Source organism: Athene noctua, chromosome 17 (assembly GCF_965140245.1).
Source record: "Athene noctua chromosome 17, bAthNoc1.hap1.1, whole genome shotgun sequence".
Lineage (NCBI taxonomy): Eukaryota > Metazoa > Chordata > Aves > Strigiformes > Strigidae > Athene > Athene noctua.
The window spans coordinates 2,779,307-2,802,169 of NC_134053.1; the positions used below are offsets into that span (position 1 = coordinate 2,779,307).

General features: G+C 42.0%; 1 protein-coding gene across 1 annotated transcript; it reads left to right on the plus strand.

Annotated features, from left to right (window-relative positions):
• The first annotated feature begins 218 nt into the window (after positions 1–218).
• PPTC7 (protein phosphatase targeting COQ7) lies at positions 219–22,712 on the plus strand. Its single transcript, XM_074921367.1, has 6 exons — positions 219–893; positions 10,459–10,638; positions 13,386–13,584; positions 15,854–15,977; positions 17,774–17,903; positions 19,199–22,712. The coding sequence occupies exons 1-6, from the start codon at positions 692–694 to the stop codon at positions 19,255–19,257; spliced, it is 894 nt and encodes a 297-aa protein (XP_074777468.1). The 5' UTR covers positions 219–691; the 3' UTR covers positions 19,258–22,712.
• The last annotated feature ends 151 nt before the right edge of the window (positions 22,713–22,863 follow it).

Sequence of the window (22,863 nt, forward strand, 5' to 3'; positions counted from 1 at the left end):
GCCGCTTCCCCGGGGCGCTGAGGGGAAAGGGGGGGCTGAGGGGGGGGGGTGGCCCCGCCGTGCCGCAGCCGCCGCCGCGGGGGCTGCTGGGAGCCGCCCGGTGTTATTGTCCCGCAACATGCAAATGAGGCGCGGCGAAGAGCCAATGGGAGCGGCTGCCGGCTGCCGCGCAAGCGCGTTGGGGCGGGGCGGGGTTGACCTCGCCGCCCGCTCGCCGAGCGCCGGGGCTTCAGCACGCGCGGGAAGATGGCGGCCGGCGGGGTGCGGAGGCGGCGCAGCGGGCACCGCCGGCTCTGACCGGGCCGCCCCAGGAGCGCGGCGGGAGGGCGCCCGGAGGCCTTCGCGGGGCAGCGCTCGGCCGGCCGGGGAGGAGGCGGAGCCCCCCTCGGGGGGGGGGGGGGCGCGGCGCGGAGGGGAACGCTGCCGGCAGCCCGGCCGTGAGGGGCCGGCGCGCGGGGTGTGAGGGGCGGCGAAGGGCGGGAGCCAGCCCGGAGGGGCGAGGCGGCCCGCGGGAGCGGGGAGGACGAGGGGCCGGGCCGAGGAGGGGCAGCGCGGGCCGGCGGGGGCTGAGGCGAGCCGGCCGGCGGGCAGGGGAAGGCTGGCGCCCTGCGGCGGGCGCTCGCAGGTCAGGAGGCGGCTGCGCCGGTGGCTCCCCGCGTTCCTGGCTCTCGGCTGCTGGGCGCCCCACGCCATGTTCTCGGTGCTCTCCTATGGCAGGCTGGTGGCCCGGGCAGTCCTGGGCGGCCTCTCGCAGACGGACTCCCGTGACTACAGCTTGGTGACAGCCAGCTGTGGCTTTGGCAAAGATTTCCGTAAGGGCATCCTCAAGAAAGGCATGTGCTACGGGGATGACGCCTGCTTCGTGGCCCGGCACCGGTCGGCAGATGTGCTGGGTAAGTGCTGGTGGGGCCCTGCTCGGGGGTGCCGAGGTGGCTTTGGCGTCGTGACCTCCCCTCCTTGACTGCACATGGCGAAGCGGCTCAGCCTTCAGTCACAGACAAAGGAGCCGGTTCCGCCTGTAAATGTCAGCGTGATTTCCCTCTTTTTAGTTTCAAAAGAAAGCTCTCGTCCTCTTTGCTGCAGCACGACACGCACCTCCCTCAGCCTGCCTTTGGGATGGGGTGATGTGGGGGCCAGGCACCAGGGCCCACCCTTGGCGTTTCACCTGGGCTGGCCTGTAAGGCTCTAAAAACCAGAGAAACAGCTTGTAGTGTATTTAACTTTCTGCGTGCCTTTAAAACCTAACCAAGTTTGACATATACATATGACATTTCCACAGAAAAAATCATTGAAACAGAGACTTCCTGATTTCGGTGCGCGCTGTGTCCTTGTCAAGTGAAAGGCAAAGTGACATTGAGACTGGTTTCAAATGTCAAACTTCAATTTCAGTATTTGTTCTACCCTGTTTGCACTCTCTGGTTTGGATTCACGTGCAAAATGGATCTTAAAGAGTTCAAATTTTAGAAGTAGTGAATAATTATAGGTAATCAATGGAATCTTCAGTGTATGAGCAGCACTGCTTTTGACAGTGCTTGACCTTTCTCCTGTGTAGTCAAGGTTGAATGTGACAAACTGACCCTCTGCAAAAGTTAGTTTTCCAACAACTGACAGAAGTAAATCTTCACCAAAACTTTGTCGTTAAAAAAAAAGCTTCCTCCCTGGCCTCCCTTTTTTTTTTTTTTTTTTTAATTTGAAACTGGTGGGGTTGCACTGCAGTGCCTCATGATGTGACAGTGCCTGGTGATTGTTCAGAATTTGGTGCTGTCATTGTAACTTGGTTGCAGTTTAATATAGCTGAGACATTTTTTCAGGAAGCTGTAACTTGGTGCCAGGTAACAATATTGTTGATTATTCTTAATGCTAGAGCTTTCAATGAGATGTGCAAAACTGGTCGATGCACCTTAGATACTCTACGTCTTTTCTGTTGTGCCTGTTCCAGAAAAACTTTTTTTTCTATTAGAATTAGCTGTTGGACAACCTTCCTTTAACATGTGACTAAGGCTGGCTGCCTTTAAAGTTCATACTAGGCCAGCACTGATAAATAACTGAGCAATCAGTATTTGCCCGTAAGAGAAATGCAGAATCTGCTTTGTTTAGGTGGACTCTTTGCATGGGAAAACTTGATGTTTAGGGGATTTTGGCCATATTTGGTAATTACCATATGTGGACCTACAGCTTGTCTTCCTGCTGGAATCAACGGAGAATTGCATTTCTAAGTTGGGACTTTGCATGAATTTTCACGGCAACTTGAAAACAAATGGACTTGTAGCTCTACTTAAGAATCAAACAGAGAAGGCTTCAGAGCAGAATGTCTTTAAGTACCAAGAAGAAAATAATTTGAATGTAAAAACTGGGGATTTTTTTTGCTGTAAGACTATTTTCATGTTGGTTCTTTACCACTTTTCTAATATACATACCAAAAAACCAAGGTCGGTGTGCATTCTGCAAACTGTAAGGCTCAGGATGGGTTTTGATGCAATCTAATGATGCTTTTTCTTCATCTGTAGTTCTTAAGTTTACAGACAATAGTTTTTTTCCTTGTTTCTGCTACTATGATCCTCTCTCTGCTCTCCCTTTCTCAACCACCTCTTACTCACTGCTGCAGAGTTTCAGCACCAGTGTTTTCCTGCCCTCAATTCCTCTTACTCTCATCACACATCTGAGGTTCTGTACCTATTTTTTTTAAAGACCCTCATAAGTTTTGTACTGTTCAATACCTGCCTAACTTTGCACCTCAACAAAACTGTCTGAGCTGAACTGTTGCTTTTAAAGCTTTTTTTTTCCAGTATTAGTTTATTGAAGAGGCTCATGTGGTTTTAGCCAAACACTAGACACAGTAAGAGTGCTTTTAGAGAACAGTAAATTTCAAGTGTATCACTTAGTCTGCCCAAGTAGTCATCAGTGAGAAAGCAATGCTGGATAATTAATTTAAAATTCTTCTGTGCCAGTCTCTTCTAGAACCAATTTATGGGAAGCATGCCTGTGTGGGATGGATATGGGTGTGGTGTAACAGTGAAAGAGCTACTCCCAGCCGTTTGGCATGAGTGCTTGGGGATTCATTTTCTTAGGTCAAACAAAAGTTGACTAGGCGGTGTGTTTATAGCAGATACAAAAATGCTAAACACTTCTTTTGTTATATGTATACTGTGTAGTCTAAAGGCTGAAAGTGTAACAGTGTCTTCTAGTCCGTGCTGTATCTTCTCATAGGAAGATTAACAGAAAGCTTATGAATATTTGTTATTTCCAGTCCTCCCACTGTTGTTAAAAGCTTGATAAGGCCTGTTACTGGTGTACCCGAATCCTTGGGGTTTTTGTCTTTTATTTTTACTTTTGTATGGGATGTACCTGTTAAATTTGCATGTTCTCTTCCCAGTCTGAGCACAGGGAGCAAAAAGAAACTCAGGACCAGAGTGTTTCCTTTGGAATCACTCTGAGAAAAGGAAATGGCTTTACTACTACTATTAATCTCTAGAGCTTTGTGATTCAGGCCTGTGTTTCCTTTTTGCTGCTGCTTGTACGATGTTGTACCTTTCTGTATGCTCACCATCAGTGTCTTGGTTGTCCAGATCCTCAGAGTATTCAAATATCTTCTTGAGAATTAGTAGATGTTGTGTACTACTTCACATCTGAAGCCATACCTTTGTAACTCTTGCAGACAAAAATACTGTTTTTCAAAGCTGAAAACCAAAACTTAAGAAACTGACACCTCTGTTTTTTCCTAATTAGCATGTGAGTAGAATTTTTAGTGCGTAGGGAGCAAAATGCAAATTTTTAGAATGAACTTAAACACTTTATATAAACATTTCACTTATTTAACAAAGCTAAACTTTGAAGCTCGTTTATAAATTTTGAGATGTCTCATGCTGGTGATGGTTTTTTTTATTGTTGGGATTTGCCTTTTCTTGCTCGTTCGTGCCTTATCAGGCTCTTTGCTAGTTTTTTATGGATTTTCCAAGCTGTTGTGTGACTCATTATTGAAACATTACAGCAACCAATGCGCATCCCGTGACAGCATCACTTATACAATGTCTGTGCTGGGTAGAAGTTTGGGTGTAGCCAGTGTGACTTGACTAGTCTTCCAAACTATTCCTATCCCCCAGCAGTAGTAGGAAAAAACTGTCTGGCAGCAGGGTACTGTTTGTCCACTGCAAAGTTAAAATCTGGCAGCTGTTCTATCTACTGTGAATCTTGATTTTTAAATTTTTTTTTTTTTTTTTTGAGGGAGGGGAAGGGTATTGTAGGGCAACTACTCTAATCTGAGAGGAATTGCACTTTATTTGAAACTAAAGTTTGTCAGCAGCCCGCATGGGAAGTGTGTAAAACCCCTCTGGAATATTGTTGTTAAGAAGAGTAAACTACAAAATGTAAAAAGATTTGTAGATAAAATGTCAGGGTTGTTCTGGCAACTATAGAGGAGGAAGGGATTCCTACTCTGATGCCTGAAGGTCATACAAGACTGTTAACTGGTTTATTTGGTATCACACTTATTAAAGTTTAGATTGCTGCCTTATCACAACTTATCACACTAAAGGAGGCAAGTCATCTGCTTGTTTCAGAGTGGCCTTTTACCTACTCTGCTGGGAGAACTCAGGACATCTTAGAGGCTGTAATGAGTGATTTGAAAAAAAAAATTGTCTATGTGTCTTAGTTTGTAATAGACCAAATGAAATTTTCTTTCTAACATGGGAGCATGAGTGCTGTCATTTGTAGAGAAACTACAGATTGAGAAACACCCCCATTACCAATCATATTCACTGTCATTCTTTTCAGTACAGCTAATCCAGCAGAGCTGTTCTTAAGTAGCACCGAATGTAACCTCTTAAAAATGTGGTAGCTCTCCTGAGAGTGAAGCTAAAATCTGGTTACTTTTCCTTACCCCAGTTTCTGGAAGGGTGTTGCACACAACATATTCTGATCAGAACTTGTATTGAACACTTGGTTTAATTGTAAGTGCTATTGATACTTGTTGATAGTGGATAATTTTTCATTCATACGGAGATCTTGGCTTGAACAAAAAGCAGGTTCTGTCAGAAATCGCAGAAGGAAATAAGCCAAGCTGAACACAGTGCAGTAGGTGAGGTGTTAATCATACCTATGTCGCAGGAAACGTTGCAAAAATCTCCTGCTGCTTGCTTTGGTTCATTTGTGCTATTAAGAGCCTGAAATTATTCAGACTGCAAGTGATTTCAGTACAGTTTGGCTGATGTCTGTCTACAGTACCTATCCCTTCTCATCACTTAAGTGCCAACTGCCAGTAGCAGTTCAGCTATGAAAATAAGTTCCACGGTTGCTCAACACCTTGAGAGACTAAAGAGTTATAACTCTGGAGGGAAGGTTTTACAAAACTCGCAGAAATAAATAATAGTGTTCTCCTGTAGCTCCCCAAATCCTCTGAGTGATTTCTCAGGCTTAAACAAAATAAGTGAGAGATCTATCTGGTAAAAATCTGTTTCAGGAGCAACAGTGTATTGTAGCAGGGGGGTTAAAAAAAAAATATAGAAGGAACTGCTGCTTTTCCCTCGAAGTAGATGCACAATTTAATGTGTTCAGTTCCTTGTTTGTCTTTCAGCTTGTTCTTCAACATCATCTCTCACTTTGCCTCTTCCTTTTTGTTCCTCAGGATCACTTAGCCAGTTATTCTTCCAGTACCCTTCTATTTCATGCAAGGGTAGTTTAAGGTCTGCTGTAACTTTTAAAATGCACAGTGTGAATAAGTAACCTTTCCTTTTGTAACTAGTTATCGGGCGCACACAATCTGCCATTAGGGATTTGTATTTAACCAGGTTATTTCTTTGTCAAAACTGAGGGGGGGTAACACACCATTTGGCTATAGCGCTGTGATCCCGTGCGTGCTGCTGGTGAAGCGGCTGGGAGTTAGTCCTGGCTTTGAGCGTGTGACTTGCTTTGGTTGGAGAACCTATCTACGTGTGTGATTTATCTTATCACTGATAAACTGATAAGATTTCTCAGTTTATCTCAGTTCTGATGTGTTGACAGCTATTAGGCGCTGTATTTCAAACTTGTGTAGGTGCAACAGGTTGCACTTTGTTACCATTTTAGCCTTTCTTCTATGTTTGATGCAAAATAAATTGTCACAAATACGTCCTTTTGATGTATTTTTATCAGTGATTCATTGCTAGTTCACTTTAAGGATCTCAAGAAATTTAAGGTTCAATAGGATACGTGGAGTTTCTTCCCAAGTTAATTGTGGTTGTGTGCAATGCAATTCCTGCTGGCACACTTGTGCCTGCCTGGTGCTTCTGTGTGTGACTTCTTATTCTTAGCTGATGCAATGTTTGAAGGTATCCATCTTTCAAGAGATTTTGGGGACAAGGTGATATTCTGAATTCTGACCATGGGCAGGTTAGTTTGCTGGCTGGCTAGAACATCCACTCGGAATGCTGTTTATATTAAATAGGGTTTGATTAGTATCGTGGTTTTGTTCTGAACTTTAAGCTGGTTTAGTTTATATTTGCTCTGAACTAGATATAACATCTGGATCTGACTTACAAAAGCGTGTGGTGCAAAGCACATATGACTAGTCTCAGCGCTGGCTGTTCCCTGGGCTTCTGCAGTTAACCTGATGTGTTGGCAGTCAAACAACTTTACGTTTGCATTTCAACTGGTATTTTATTTCAAGTGCTTTTAAGCATTTTGAAATAAATTTTAACAAGTTTCAGTGCCCGTATCTTCCCTTGCTCAGTTTCAGTGCTGCAGCATCAGTCACTTGTGCTTTGTCTTGAAACTTGGTTACAGCCGTTTCCATGAGAGATCTTGATATACCGGATCTTTAAGAAGTTAGAAAGAGCCAGTTTTTGGACTGACACATGCAGCGAGTATTTAATCTGGCAGTAGTATTTGTGTATTTTCCAGCAGAAGGCAATGTAGTGGAGTGTTAACTCTCAATGATTCTGAAAGGACTTTATGGTTAAATACTTGAGATGCGTTTACTCTTTTGAAGTAATTTATTGTGAAATTTTAAATTGCTTTATTTACAGCGATGGTTCATCTAGCCACGGGCATTTCCATATGTCACATGGACATTTGTGCAATTTCTACATAGGCTTGAGTGGGGAATAGCCAAAGAAAGATTCTTTCTATAAAACTTTCTGATTTACTGAATAGCTTAGAAAAAAAAATCAAGGATTGTGTACGATTCAATTTCAGCAGTTTTTCTCAGCCACGAGTTGTTGGACCTTTAAGACAAATTGCATATTTTGTAAGATGGGTATTTTTAAGTTAAATGGTGAATACTGGAAGACAGTATTTAATGTTTTATGGTAAAACGTAAGAAAATGAAAACCTGAGTAATCTTCTTCACTTGTTAAAACAGCAGTTATTCTGAATATTTATGGATTTTTTTTTGGTCTTAGTTTAAAGCAAAGATAATATAAATGAATAGAGCTTGCCATTACTCCTTGGCAAAGATACTGCCAGTTGTAGTACCTCTGAATTTTCCTTTGGTGCGGGGGAAATGTGCTATTGCAGAAAAATTAGTCCCTTTTTATGAGTTGAGTTTTCAGTTCTTGCTAATTGTGCTCTCACAGATAGTTTTGCTCCTTGTTTGCCGTATATCAAATACCACAAAGTTTTCTTAAACTTTACCCTCATTTACATTTAATCTGTTTCAGTAGCAGCTTGTTCAGTCCGTTTTAAAACCATGTATTCCTTTCCCATAAAACTGTTCAGTTTCTGTTGAGAATGTAGAATGTAACGATAGTGTTTTTATTTTGAAACCAGGCTGAAGGTAGGCTCTTAGGGAGTATAAAATTCTTTTGAGGCGCTGGTTATTCCAGGTGGATGGTTTTTTAGGTGACACTGTGTGGCACAGGGCTTCTTGAATGTGCTTTGCCTATGTGCTGCCATTGATCTCGATGGCAGCAGTAATTCCTGGCGCTGCGCCGGAGCAGGAGGAAGCATTTGGTTGCTCTGGCAGTGCTCGTGAGCCACGCTTTGGGAGCCAACAAGGTCATTTAGCTTAATTAAATTCACTGACCTATCATCTTTAAGAGATATAGTTTAAAAAGAAAAAGAGGAGTGGGGAAAAAAACCCAAACCTTTGCAAGAAAACCAGCGTTGTCCATTCTGGGCAAGGATGAGAAATAGATGCCAGTGGTGGTCCCTGAGTTAGTGAGCTGCTGAGGGGTCATGGCGTGTGTCCTGGGGCCTGCTGGTGAATGTGGTGGCCCCGTTGGCTTCTGTGCCAGCTGCGGAGAAGGAATGCACGACTCTCCTGGTGATTCTTAAGCAGACAAGCTGTTCTCTTAAGTGTGGTACAAAGCTAAGTCATAGGACCTACTTGTGGACTGTCTAGAAGATGATTGTTTTGGAAGGCGCTGGCAGAATGTACTTAAAGCTGTTTATAGCTTGCAAAAAGCAGACAGGAAGGCAGACAGACAAAGCCATTTAATGGCTCAAGATAGAGTATGAAGTATGCTGCCATGCTTACGGCTTCCAATTTCCTGCTTGGAGTAAGAAGTGAGCAAAGAAAATCGGGGGGCATACTCTTTATCTTTGCTTTAAAAATTGAAATAGGTTTTGATAATGAACCTGATCAGGTGCTTGCTATGACAGCTCTCTTGTACTCTATACTGACGCCATAGTGTTTCTATTTAAATATTTCTCAAGGAGGCTAATGCAAAAATGGTTTATTGATCGCTTGAGGAACTCTTCTGATGAGCTTGTTTTGTAACTGCCAGAGGAGCCAGAAGCTTTGGGCAGTACTTGTCAAACATCATCTTTTCATTGCATTAACCCCGCTGTCAGTGAAGCAATGCTGTATTCAGCTGGCAAAAGTACATCTGGACTGCATTCATCTTAAAAGGAGAAAAGCTGCTCATCTGGTAACATCATGTAAAACAAGCATCATCGCCCAGACTGAAGCTTGATTTCTATTTCAAGTTCTAGATCTAGAACTTTTCCTTAATAATCTCTTATTCTGGATTTAACTGCGTGGCAGCGGAAAGCAAAGGGTTAATCCAGTATTAACCTGAAGTTGTTGGACCTGTAAAGAGAGGATTAGTTTGTTCTTGAAAAACCAGAAAATGCATTTCCGAGAACACCAGGGTGCTTTTGCATGAGCTTCTTCCCAGGATCTGGTCTGAAGAAGTGAATACAGGGCTCTGCCTTCCTATAGAGTTCTTCTAAGAAAGCAAACGGACAAAGCAGGTGCCTAAAAGGTTGTGCACTATTTTTGGGAGAAATCTGATTAATGTTGATGGGCTGTTCAGAATCTGGCTATAACCTCCTGTCAGATTATAGTTCGTGCCAAGGTCGGCTCTAAACCTTCCGTCTCAGTTTCAGATGGTGTCCGATGTGAAGGGCGTTTGTAGATGAGGCAAACTTAGTTTTACTTAGTCAAATTTTCATGCCTTTGCTAGTAGCAGCAATTTTTCTGAGGAGACTGTTGTTCTTCAGCACAATCCGAGCTCTGAAATCGGCTCTTTGTGCTTTTACCATGGACATACTATTTCAGCATTGTTACATTACGGAAATCTGTGCTTGAAATGGTTAGTCCCTTACACGCTGAGGATCAAAAGGATTTCTGGAAAATTTTCCAAGGAGAAATATTTTTGTCTCGTCAGTAATACCTTCAGACAGCATTTTACTTTTTATCGTTAAAACCAGCTGAGGAAACTCAAAATACTTTAGCCACATGGTCAGCAGAATATTGTAGCTGCTGCTTATCTCCCTCTGACCACCCCCTTTTTTTATGTGCAGCTTCACTATTTGCCTCTGTGATTGCTCGGAAGCTTCCCAAGCTTTGGCAGAACCGGGTCTGATTTTCTGATATCTCTGTTGTTTTGAATAACTGAAAATTAACTGGATCATACTCAGTTTTCATTCTCTCGCTTGGCTGAAGCTGTTAGGCGCAAGCCATCCTTGGAAGGGATAGGTCCCAGCATTGTGTTGGTTACGTAGTTTTTTGAATACACTTTTAAAATGTAAGTTTACTTTCTACAGAAATTGATATTGCCGAATAGAAAACTTTATCCTTCATATGAGCAAATCGCTTGAGAAGAAACTTTGGGCCGCTGAAGAGCGGGCAAGAGTTTATCATTTCTATACTAGTTAAAATCTTAACAACCTTCAGGTTTACTAAAAATGCTTCTTTTTAATGGGCTAATTAAAGGTCAGTGTGATTGAATTCCCCTCTTCTCCCCCGAATTCCCATTTACTTGTTTTTTAGGGAAGTCAGCTGCCTCAGAGTTCTCAGCATTAGATTTTTACCTTCTCAGCAATTCAGATTATATTTAGAGATTTGTCTAGGAGCTGATGTCAGAAGTTACCTTACAGATGCTTAGAAATGTTTTTATTCTTAATCAAATACGTTTTCCATGCAGGTGCTATGTCCTACTTCTTAGTTAACTGAATATCGTAAGTGATGTTAAAAAGTAAACCTCTTGTTTTGGAAACCATTTTTGTTCATATAACTCTTGTTTTTTTGTTTTCTTCTAGGGGTAGCAGATGGTGTAGGTGGCTGGAGAGACTATGGGGTTGACCCTTCACAGTTCTCAGGGACTCTAATGCGAACATGTGAACGTTTAGTAAAAGAAGGACGGTTTGTACCAAGTAATCCTGTTGGGATTCTCACCGCAGGTTATTGTGAGCTGCTGCAGAACAAAGTACCTTTGCTTGGTAAGAGAGTGAAAATACATAAACTAAGATCTCTGTTGTAAGTTTTCTAGACTGTGCTTAGTCAAGGTTGCTTAAATCTCTTGTCAGCTTCTACAATAAGTTTGCATGCAGTTATCTTCTTTTAATTAACCAAAGAACATAGAAATGTAGTTGTCTTGGTAGCATCCTTATTTTCTCTTGTATGTTTAGAAACTGTCTTGATTCATTCAGTGTAATGCAGGGAACATTTGTGTGTGTATATATTTAAAAAAAATAAAAGGCAGGCAGCCTTTCTGTGTGAAGGGTGGTAATTCACCAGTGCTTGCAGAGAGTTGGCAAAATGAGTTCTGCAGTAGAATAATGCTATGGCATGTGCACTCCTTCTCTATTTTGTGTGTATAAATAACTGTTCGCTGTTGAAAACTTAATGGTTGGTTGTGGCTTTTTGCTTAAGCTATGCAGGCAAAAACATTTTCTGACGATAATTGGATGCAGTTCTGCTCACTTCTTGCGTTACTGCTCCTATTGCCTTTTATGTCCAACAAACTTTAAACCGAATATATCATACAGTCACTGGTACCGTATATTATTTTTATAATTCTTTGTGGGGCATTCATTACAGATTTTTTCTGAAAGCAAATAAAGTAGATGCTTAGCATTTTCTGTGTCAAACCTGATTTTAGGCAGGGCATTCAGCTGCCTGGGGAACGGTGGGCAGATAGAGAGGCAACATTTGGCCTCAGCTGACAACCCTGAAAGTAGAATAGTTTTTGAAAGGGCATATGACCTCTTATGCACCAAGAAAGTGTTACCCTGCATGATATGCATGCTTCTCACCTGACCTTAAACTTCTGTGCCAGAAGAGTGCTGTGTCAGCTATATTTAACTTGTCTGCTGAGCTTCGGAACAGATGTTCTCACATTATATGCCTAAAGAATAGGTTTGAACCTCAGAAGTGACCTTAGGTATCACTAAAATAGCAGTGGTTGGTAATGACGTTAGCATTTTGTGGGTTTAATAGGGCTTGTTTGAGCAAAGCAGATGTAGCTGTAAGTGATCTACGAAGTGGGCCGCTGGTGAGAGCTCTCTCAACGGCTTTGTAGACGGAGGCAGCCCTGCTTGGCTTGACCTTTCGAATTCTGAAAAGCAGCATATGCTGAGTCACAAGATCTGCATTCCACACATGGCCTCCTGGTTACACTCTGCTAATAGAGTTAGAATTTGAAACTAATGATCCTTAGTGTTTCTCCTTTAACCGAGAACGGTATTTTCAGGAGCAGAAATAAAACCCTAGAATTACCACAGCAATGAGCATTTAGAGTTTGTGCAAAATAAAGTGAAGGGAGAGGACCTCATTAAGGAGGATTCATTAGGCAGGAACTTTCCCTTGCTGTTGTGCTTTTAAGTCTTGATAGTTCATCAGAACTGATTCTGGCAAATAGCTTAAACCAAAACTGAAATGGGAGGAAACTGCCATTTATTTAAAGAGAGTTCTTGTATTGCAGAGCAGTCTTGGATGCTGTCACATATAAAATCTGAATTTTTTCCTAAGATGCTGCTTTGACTTACCCTTCAGTAAGAGCGGAGAAGGTCCCATGTATTCACTAGCGAGCAAATTAAGTGCAAGTGTACTGCAGGGAACTCCCTGTGTTAGAAAGGGAAACATCTGGAAGAGAGGATGTCTGAAGCCAGCTGGACTTCTGCACTAGCAGGCCTGATTGTAAGCTTAGCTCATTGCAAGCTTGTGGTCTGTCCAACATGTAGCTGTGCTTGGAAACTCCTACATCAAGATAGAAGGTGAAGGCTCTTCACCAGCGGGTGCTTACAGGGTCTTCTGCTAGAGGCAGAAGTCTGTATTTCACCCTCTTCAGGAATGGAAGTTCTTTTGGTGGATGTGCTTATCCTATTTGCAGAAATTCAGCGACTGCTGTTTGCTGTGAGGACTTAGTCTGGATCAGTATCTTTGCAATACAGTTATTTTCTGTGGCTTGCAACCAAGCACAGTTGGTGGCTGCTACCCAGTGAATGAATCAAGAATTCCTCAGTGCCCTCAAGCATGGCTGGGATAGTTCTGAGCACGGTTGACAAGTAGATACGATTCTGTTCTGTCTCACTTTAATCTGGAATAGTATTTATCTCTGAAACATGTTTTCTTTAAACTTGTGAAGTTAGTATCCTGAAGACGTGACTGACAGGACGATTATTTTTTTAAACATGAAGATAGCTCTACTACTGTGAAGAAAGGCATTTTAATGTTCTGACAAGAGTAATGCAATAATACCTGATACTTAATTGCAAGCAGTTCTTTACTTGGCATGGTTTATTTACAGCTGATGAGTGAAACTGTGTGGAGAGCCCCTAGCATTGTATGGATGCTACTAGAATTCTATTATCTCAATGATTTTGGAATTTCAGTATTTTATGTGACTTCTGTAAATCCAGTCCTATAGCAGAATGTGCTGACATATGTTAGGATGGAAAACTGTAAATAAAGTGGAACAAAACAGGTATTTGTCAGCATAATGTGTTTACCAAAATCAAAGCAGGAAAAAAGTAAGTTCTATACAAAAATCATCATTTCTGTTGCAAAGATTTGTAGCATTTTGCTATCGTTAGTGTATATTAATTTTGGTATTACTGAGTATTTTCCAGTTTCTTCTGACTTTTAAGCTTTGATAAATAGTTGAATGATTGGACTGTAAATCAAATCCGTGAAAGAACAAGTAACTTCTGTAAGGCTGACTCCGGTTACTGCATTCTGTTTGCAGGAAGCAGTACAGCCTGTATAGTAGTTCTGGACAGAACAAGTCATCGTTTACATACAGCCAACTTGGGAGATTCTGGATTTTTGGTAGTCAGAGGAGGAGAAGTAGTACATCGATCCGATGAGCAGCAGCATTACTTCAACACTCCGTTCCAGCTGTCAATAGCTCCACCAGAAGCAGAAGGAGTTGTCTTAAGTGACAGGTAAGATGGGAGAAGATCTTAAATTTTTAATCTGTGGATGTGATCAGCTCCCAAAAGGTTGCAGATTTGCAGCTGGGGTGCTCTTTGTAAAGTGCTACGTAGTGCGTGGGGATTTAAGTGTGTAACCAGTCAGAGGGGCTTATATCTGCCCCCTGCCCTGTCTTTAGGTAATGGGAATGTCTCTCACCTTGAACTTAAACTTTGGTCGCTGTTGCACAGCGTCTGAATTAATTGGGCTAATGATTCTTCATTCAGGATGGCATATTCCCTGAGTCTGGTGTGTGCACTAGGTGTGTTCTGATCCGTGGAGAGACGTCGCTCTGTGAATTTGCCGTCGTGAGACTGGTGCCTGTGCTGGGCGTCCTGCACGAGTGACTTGTCTTACCAGCAGCTTTCATTCCCAGGCCCTGTCTGGGCTCTCTCGAGGCTGGTTTGGAGTTTGGAGTACGCTGATTTAGATATCTTGGCAGTGAGGTAGCAAGTACTTGAAGAATAGAGCAGAGGGACATGTGACTGTAACTTGTATTTCCAAATAGCTATGTTGCCCGCAGCATATTGTATTTGACCAAAACGAGAAAAAAAACCAAAACCTGTTTGGCGGAACATCAAGCTGGGAAATGAGAGTATTAAGAAAGGACAATCTGTTCACAGAAATGAGTTGTTTCAAAGGCAGACTCATACTTGTGTCTTCCCCTAAGAATGTCAGGCTGACCATCTTCTCACTTTCTGAAGTCTCCTCGGTAATATAAAATTTAAAAAACAAATCAGCTTTCAAATATATATTAAAATAAAGTTCCAAAATAATGGTTATACACTCATTGAAGTGATAGCCCTCTTCTGAATACAGGAAGGTGATAAAGGGATCTTCAGAGAGTGACCACAGTATGCGGGGAATGCGACAGGCATCTTCAGTTTTTGATCCAAGGTTTGGACTTAGTGATATTAATGGTCTTGCAACGTAAATGATTCTGTGATTCTATGAAGTATCAAGGCTGATGCAGTAAGGGATGACTTCAATGCCAAAATAGCTCTTACTGAAAGTGTAGGTTAAGTTGTTGAAACTTCTGACTGTTCTTGCATGTGGTTTTATTACTTCATCATAAGACTGCAGAGAGGAAGCTAGGGTAGAACTCTGAAATTAGAACTCTTAAATAATCTAACCTCTTCATTAGACTAAAATTAAATGATTGTTTGAAATGCCAGAGCTGTGAAAATCTTAATTTTTCCTGAGATTCTGTCATCTATGGGAAGACAAAACCCCCGAAGCACAAGGATAATTGATAATGTCCAGTGGAAGTCAGAAAAGCAATCTGAGTCATCACATAATAAGGAAAGTGCAAGATAAATGTGCTCCCACACTTCAATTCTGAATCATGATTATAGCTTTCTGGCTAGTTTCTGCACTGTTCTTGACGTTAATTAGTACTCATACATGTTGTCTAAATGCTTTTTAGTCCTTTTTTTCTCCAATTTGTTGTCCCAGTTAAATGTTAAATTTGGCTATGTATGGGAACAGGCAGGTAATCTTTATTCACCCTTCTGAAACCACAAATCAGTTGAGCAAAGCAGCCCTTTTGCTTTTTGGCGTAGCCAAATGGGATGGGATGGGATGGGATGCAGCAGTTTCTCCCTTCTAAAGACCCCTGAGGAATCCTTAAAAATGAAGAGTTTGTCATTATGCTGCTTCTGAGAATCAGATTTTGCAGCAATATTAATGGCCAAAGTAGTTATTTCTCCTCTTGGTACTGTGTAATGGATTAGACATAAGCAGACCAACCGGCTGTGGTCTCCTGGTAGTGATTTCCAGACATGTTTCATATTCTGTTGCATTAGAAAGTGATTCAGAATCCTGAAGTGTTTGTGGCCATTCCTGTTAGGAGTTGTCCTTTCAAGTATAGCTCTTCCACCTTGAAGATGAGTGAGAAGGAAGCCCTGAGCTACCATTCTGCTTAATGGTTTCCATGGAGATACACTTGTGAAGCGGATTAATTTGCAGGATTGTTCATCTGGGAATTTTAAATGCAAATCCTTTGTGTAAAAGCTGGAACATTACCTGTTTGCAATCATGGTTCTTCTGTTGTAGCTTTCTTGACAAGCCATCCTGGTGCAAAAGCTCCACTGTTAGGGTTGTTGTTTTTTTTTTTTTCTTTTGCAGAAAAACACGTAATGGTAGCGAATTACAAAAGCTGTTGATGTGCTAGTTTGACACTGCTTAGTGTCTTAGTGAAAGCTGGAGTCCTTTTCTTTAACATATCTCTCATCTTCACAGCCCTGATGCTGCTGATAGTACTTCTTTTGATGTCCAACTTGGAGACATTATTTTGACTGCAACAGACGGACTGTTTGACAACATGCCTGACTACATGATTCTGCAGGAGTTAAAAAAGCTGAAGGTAAGTGAGTGTATTCTAAATTTCTCATCTCTTGCACTGGTTGTCCCTTATAATTACCACCATTAATTTTATGCACGTAACTTTTATTTTGCGTAAAAGACTCACCACACAGTGTTACTGTTTAGAGACTTCTCAGTTAATACCACATGTGAGAAAGGGACAGTGACCCCAAATACTGTCTCTTGGATCTGCACCCAGGCTGAATCCAGAAGCACCAGTTTGGGCATAAATTTCCCGAGTAGCAGCTGGTACCATGTCAGTAACTAGTGATGGGAGGGAGCGGGGGAGATGTTCAGGAGCAGGCACTGCCCTTGGCCAGCTGCTCACACTGTATTTTAGCTGTACTTGCAGGTTGTAGATTATATACATGAAAATACAGCATTCTCTCCTGCGTTATTTGAGGGGGTGAGCTGTATACTTAAAAATAATTTGAAGCTTTTCTGAAGGGTTATAAAGCAGTAATTCCAAAGTAGTATGGGCTGTCTGAATTGTGGGTTGCGTGTGCTTGAAAATCTTTAATGTTATGTAAAAAAAACCTTCCTGGCAACTTTTCCAGGTTAGTGACCGCAAATGGTCTTTGTAAATAGTAAAAATACATTGAAGTATTTTAATTTGGATGAGAACATTTAGCTTAAGGCTATTTACTTACAGAAAGGAAAGTATACTTAAGGAGATATCAATATGTATAACCTCCCCGAGGAAACTATTTTGTCATGAAATGCAAATAAAGTTAACATGTAGAATTATAGTGTGGTTTTAAAAAAAAAAAAATAATTTGCCTGCTCTTGCCCTGCAGCTACATAAGCGAAAGGTGGTGTCAGTCAGAGAATGGGTCCTTACAGACAAAATGTCTGAGAGGTCTCCACATCGGGCGCAGGGTAAGGTTAGTCCGGGCGCAGGGTAAGGTTAGTCCGGGCGCAGGGTAAGGTTAGTCCGGGCGCAGGGTAAGGTTAGTCCGGGCGGCCGCTGGAGAGGGAATTTCCCTGTGGAAGAAAGTTGAGCTCCACCTTTTGGCGTGTTTGGGAAAGGCACTGAACTTCCCCGTGAGGTTCAGCCAGAAGTCAATCATGTAAATGCCCGCTAATTCCCCAAACTGCAGGGAAGACTCTTGAAATCACAAGGCATTTCAAAATAGTTACAAACCAAAAGATCAGTGGTTGTCATGGCGTGTTGGTTCGAGTAAGAAAAGCCTTGGAGTAAAGCAGCAGTTAGTGAATCGGGGGGAAAAAAAAAGGCATTTAAAATGTAGTCTATAGAAAGTTTGTGTGCTCCATGCATTTTTTTTTTTTTCTTATCTAACTTTTAAAGTGTCCCTGCACCCCAAGTGTGCTCTTGTTGATTTGGGTAAGAGGGTTGGAGCACAACTTCCCATTCAAGGTAACACACAACTACTTCAGCAGAGTTTAGTTTGTGAGGGAAGGGTGGTTCTTTTGGGGTGAACTGCCAGTACAGCTGTCAAACATCCCCCACCCTCCCTCAGGGGAGAAAGTTGAGTCTATTCTGAGCATCAGTCTTCAAAGATTCTGAATTCTACAAATCCTCCAGAACCAAGTCTTGTAGCTGCTGGTAGGGAAGCTCCAGAAGTCTGGACTTCAGTTGTGAAGATTTGCACTTCTAACCCAAATTTATAAAGCTTAGGAGCTGGTGAGGGCTCTGTTTGGAAGAGAAGCTGGTAACTAGTGCCCTGATCTGAGACACACCCGGCAGTCAGGGATCTCTAAAACTGCCACACGTCAGCAAAACAACTACCAGTAGACTTTCTCATACAAATAAACTTTTTTTCCTCGTTAATTTAGAACTCCAACTATGAGAGTATACAGCAGACTGCAAGAAGCATTGCTGAGCAAGCTCACGAGCTGGCTTATGATCCCACTTACATGTCACCATTCGCACAGTTTGCATGTGACAATGGATTGAATGTGAGAGGTAAGTTGCTTTTTGGGTGGTGGTTTTTTTTTTTTTCCTCTCCTCCTCCCACTCCTACTATCTTTGAGAAATCTTAAGCAAAGTGAAGTTCTGCTGTTCCAAAAGCTGACAGGAAAACAGAGCCTTGAGAAACGTGGTTGGCAGCAGAGCGCCAATCTAGCACGTGGGGTTTGGCAAGGCCCCAGCTCCTGAGGTGGGTCATCCCGGGGCCTGGCTGATCGGAAACCTCCTGTGGGGAAGCAGCTGGAACGCAGGGAACGCCGTGCACCGATTCTTCTTTTTTTTTTTTTTTTTTCATCTAATATGTAGACTCCTGCCCCAGGAATCCTGCCCGTTACAAGTTCTCCAGCCTCTTGGGGAAATTACTTGACTTGTTCCTTGGATTTGGGTGTAGGGGGGAGGATTTTATTTATTTATTTATTTTTGAGGTCTTATATTATTGATACTTTTTAGCCAAGAGTCTGCCCACTCTTTGGTGGTTTGGTTTTTTTGGTTCAGATTTCTGACCCTTGCACCATTAGCATCCCTGTCCCGATCTCTTCGTTGGTTCTGCTTCCTAAGCTCTGGGAAGTTACTAACACCTGGTAGAGTTCAGAGTCCTATCAAACACCTTTTAAATATTTAATTCTGCTACTAAGGATGTTCCCATTATCTCCATATCAGGAGGGCAGGATTACCTGTGACACCCCCAGGCGTCTTTCCTAAGGGTAGAGAGAACAGCCCTAAAGCTCAGGCTCTGTGTTGCTGGAAAGCTCAATCACTCAGTAACGAAACTGCAATCTCCTGAGTCCATAACAACAAAACACCTCTGAGACATTGCTCTGGGATTTGAGTATTGCTCTAGCTGTTGAGGCTTGAAAAGTGACTGCTAAAAATGTGAAGTAGCTTTTAGAAAGATATGTGGTAATGCAGTGTTGAAAAAGATGATGAAGAGGTGTTTGATTTACAGGAGAAATCCCTGAAAAGATCCTGATGTTATTGCAGTTTGCTTGTAACAAAACCACGTCGGGGTTTTTGTAGATTTATTAAATAAACGGGCAGTATCCAGGGTTCTGTATTCCTTTTAACAGCTGGACCTCCCCTGTAGGTTAGGGTGCTGGTTTGCTGTGTCAGATGTCATTGCTACCCTCAGTCCTGTTTTGGAAAGGAGGTGAAGGACACAGAGTTTTTGTGTCGACACAAAACAGCTTTTGACTGCTGAAACTACTTTTTTTAAAGAGCTTGCCGTGGGGGAGCGTCACAGATTATAAGATGACGACCCACCGTGGTTTGATGGAATTTTTCTTGCATTACAGGGGGAAAACCAGACGACATCACCGTCCTTCTTTCTATTGTAGCCGAGTACACAGACTGATGTGCCCGTTGCTCCCAGCTTCACACGTACGGTTTCCTGCTGGCAGGATTGCTTTATTCCTTCGCCGCTGATCTCCGCAGCCGGTTCTCGAGCTCGTTGCCTGTCTTGAGACACAACTGAAGTCCTTGTTAAGAACCACTCTTGTAGTACACTGGTCTTTGTCTGCCAGCAAGAAATGAAGAAGCTCAAGGCTTGAAGCATGTCTTTCAGAGCTTAGTCATCGCCCTTAAAGGGGGAGGATCAGTCCCACATCCTTACTGCGTTTGAAATGTGACTTACTTTCAAAGGAGTAGAATTGGGTTTCACATCTTTCAAACTAGATTTGATAGCTAAAACCTCTCCAAGAGGGCATATTACTCTATTTACTAGAAACGTTCACTATTCATTAAAGGGTATGTTACAGAACACAGTTTCATAAGCATAGTCTCGTTACAGTGATAGCTGAGGTTTCGTGTTTCTAAGCTCCAGTTTTCAGGAGGTTTATAACTGCTGTAAACATTCTGCTCTTGCCATACATGGTGTCAGCCTAGGAGCCTTTTCTAGTACGAAATTTCAAAAACCATACTTAGTTCAAGTTATATGGATGCAAATGTGTTTTGTGATTTCAGGTGCTTAACTGTGATCTTAAAAAGTTCTGCAGATCATTCGTCCATAATGGGCCTGGTATCTGGATGTTTTGGCTGTGGATAATTTTTTTTTTTTTCTTTTTTAAAACAAACAAAAAAATTTTAACTCAGTCTCAAAAAGTCGAGCTGGCCAAAGTTGAGGTCCCTTCAGCATTTTAACCCATCTCACCAGCATGGGATGATGCAGCAGGAATGCTACGGTGGGAGGTTGCACAAAAACCAGATCATCCTCAGCTCTGAACATCTTCACTTTTGGTAGATAATTCTGTTGTTAATGAAACGTAATTTGTGTTACTAATTGCCACTCTCGCTTGTGTAGAACAGAATATGCTGCACCAGTTGAAGTCCAGTTGATCCTTTGACTCTCCAACAAGCACCTCTTTGCTTATGCTGTGGCAGCAGCAGTAAGTACGTAAAAGGAAACTATTAATGAATAATCAGCAAAACTTACATTTCAGTAACTAAAGTTTAGGGTTTTCGGAATGAACCTTAATGATGTTTACAGTTATCTAACAGCCACTTTGCAATATTACATTTCCTTTTTGAATTACAGTAGCTCACATTTGTTCCCCCCGTTCCAGCAAGCTTTTCCTTTTTCTTTCCTGAGGTTCATACAAAAAGCTGATAGCTGTAAAGATATATATATTTTTGGTCAGTTTTTCATTAACTTTTTTGCTGGTAGAAAAGTATGTAGAAATAAATTAAAGCCATGTTTTTATATATAAAAAGTCGGGTAATGTTGCTGTTTAGGTGAGTGCAGTTAAACTTGGTCAGTAAGTAATCTTACCTACTCTCAAAAGGAGATTTTTACTACCTGGTTTATTGTATTAAAACTGTTTAAGTTTGAGGTTACCTCAACCTGTTTAAAGAATTTTTGTGGACTTGTACTGTATATTTGCGTAACTATGTCAAGCTTTTATTTAAGGTCATTTAACATGTACCATGTACATGTCATTTTACTATATTTCAATGCATCATGCTTGTAACAGGCATTTCATTTATAATAATTAAGTGATTAATTTGGAAGCTCTTCAGTAATTTATCTGCTATTCCTAAATTGGCATAATGTTAGCTATCTATTTTAAATCACCTTGTAATTACTTGTCAAAATGCCTTAACTACCCTAACTTGACCAAAATACTATTTTGGTGAGGGTACGGGGAGGATTATATTAATGAAGAAAAATCAATTAGTTTTGCGATCTGTGGAACAGTGAGTGGTGGATAACTTTGCACAAATTGTCAGTCCTTGTTGTTTTTTAAAGCCGAACAAGCTGTACCTAGCTGTCTCGTTAGAAGGAATGTATTCACGCTGCAGTACAGGGCTTTGTTTCTTGCGTTTGGGAGGGGCGTTTCTCTCTCAAATTTGGGTGTCTTTTACACTTTAATCTCCAGTATTTACTATCACGCTTCTTGATTAGAGCAGATTTGATCAATTATTCTTTCCCTTGACCTTACCCTTAGAGCGCTGCCCCCGCAGACCCGGGCTGTGTTGCACTCTGACCCCTCGCGCTCAGCACGCTCGTCCCCAGCCCTCGTTATCCCAACCCCGGAACTTTCCAGAACTCTGGGAGTTCTGGGAGGCGCACACGGATCTGATGGCGGGGGGCGGCCACGGGGCCTTTCCCCACTGGGAATGCCGCAGCTGGGCCAGGCTCTGGCCTCCCCCAGCCTCACGCTCCCAGCTGAGCCGTGTCTACAAAGCCATTTGCCTCATATCACATCCTGATTTTTATTTTTTTTTAAATAAAGAACAAATTTGGATTTGGATTTACAAGTCATGAGTTTATCCCTCACCGGACACACCAAAGACCAGTAAAGCTTATAGCTTTTCCATCTGTTTATAAAGCAATACTGTATTATAAAGAATTGATATTTTTATCACATGCTTGTTTTTGTTTTTTGATTTTTTTTTTAAGATGTGCACTCTAAACATATCAAACCTAATTTCTTCCTATGAACTTAAGCTGTCTGCGCACAAAAAAAAAAATTTTTTTGGAAAAGGAAATGACAGGGCCCATCCTATCAGAATAATTTTAAACGATGCATGAAGCAGTAACACTTTCTAGGAATTAGATTATTGTGAGCATTCACGGGAGGAAGGGAGAAGGGTGTTCCACGAAGCGGAGGTGCGCGTGAGCGGAGCACAGGCTGACCTGGGGCTGCTGCAGAGGGGGCTGGGAGCAGCCAGTGGGAGGAAAAGGAAGAGGTTTAGACACCAGTGACCACGGAACGTCCCAGGAGGGGCAGGAGCTGGGAGTTCTGCAGCAGCGTTACTCGGTATTTGGGTAAAACAGGGCTAAGATGGGGTGAATTGGAAAAACTGTGGTTTCTTGCTACTTTTCTGGCTATCTTTGGGTGACCTGCTACCTACAGTTTCCCTCTAAACGTACTTCGTGTTTATGAAGAAGGTGTGGCTGAACAAAAACCAAACCAAAAAAAACCAAACAGATTTTTGGGACCAGACAGGACTGAGTCAAGGGGAAGGGAGAGGCCAAGGTCTGGCAAGGGGGTGAAGGATTTTGTGATGGAACCTCCATCTCTGGGTCACGGGCATCCTTTTTCCAGGGGGAAAAAAAAACAGATTGTGTGTGCAGAAATGGACTGTATGAAGTAGTTTCTTCCAAAGATAGCTGAAATGATGAAGCAAATCTGAGTCTGTATCTAATGAGGATGCTTTTTTGTTTGTTGTTAAAATGAGACTATCATCTATGCTTACCGAAGAGGCGATTATGTGAATTTCATGTCTGAGGTATAACTTATGCAGGAATAGTTCTGTAAATACATTTAAATGAATTGTAAAGATATTTAATAAATATAGTATTTATACTAAAAATGTGGTTTTTAAAGTTGACTGCAAAAACTCTTGGTGGTGGGTGGAGAGTTGCAGCCACCCAGCCCCTTGTTCAGACCTTCCTAGTGTGTTCTCAAGCCCTGTTTGAGGGTAAAACCCACCTGTGAGAGGTCTTTTAATTGACCAA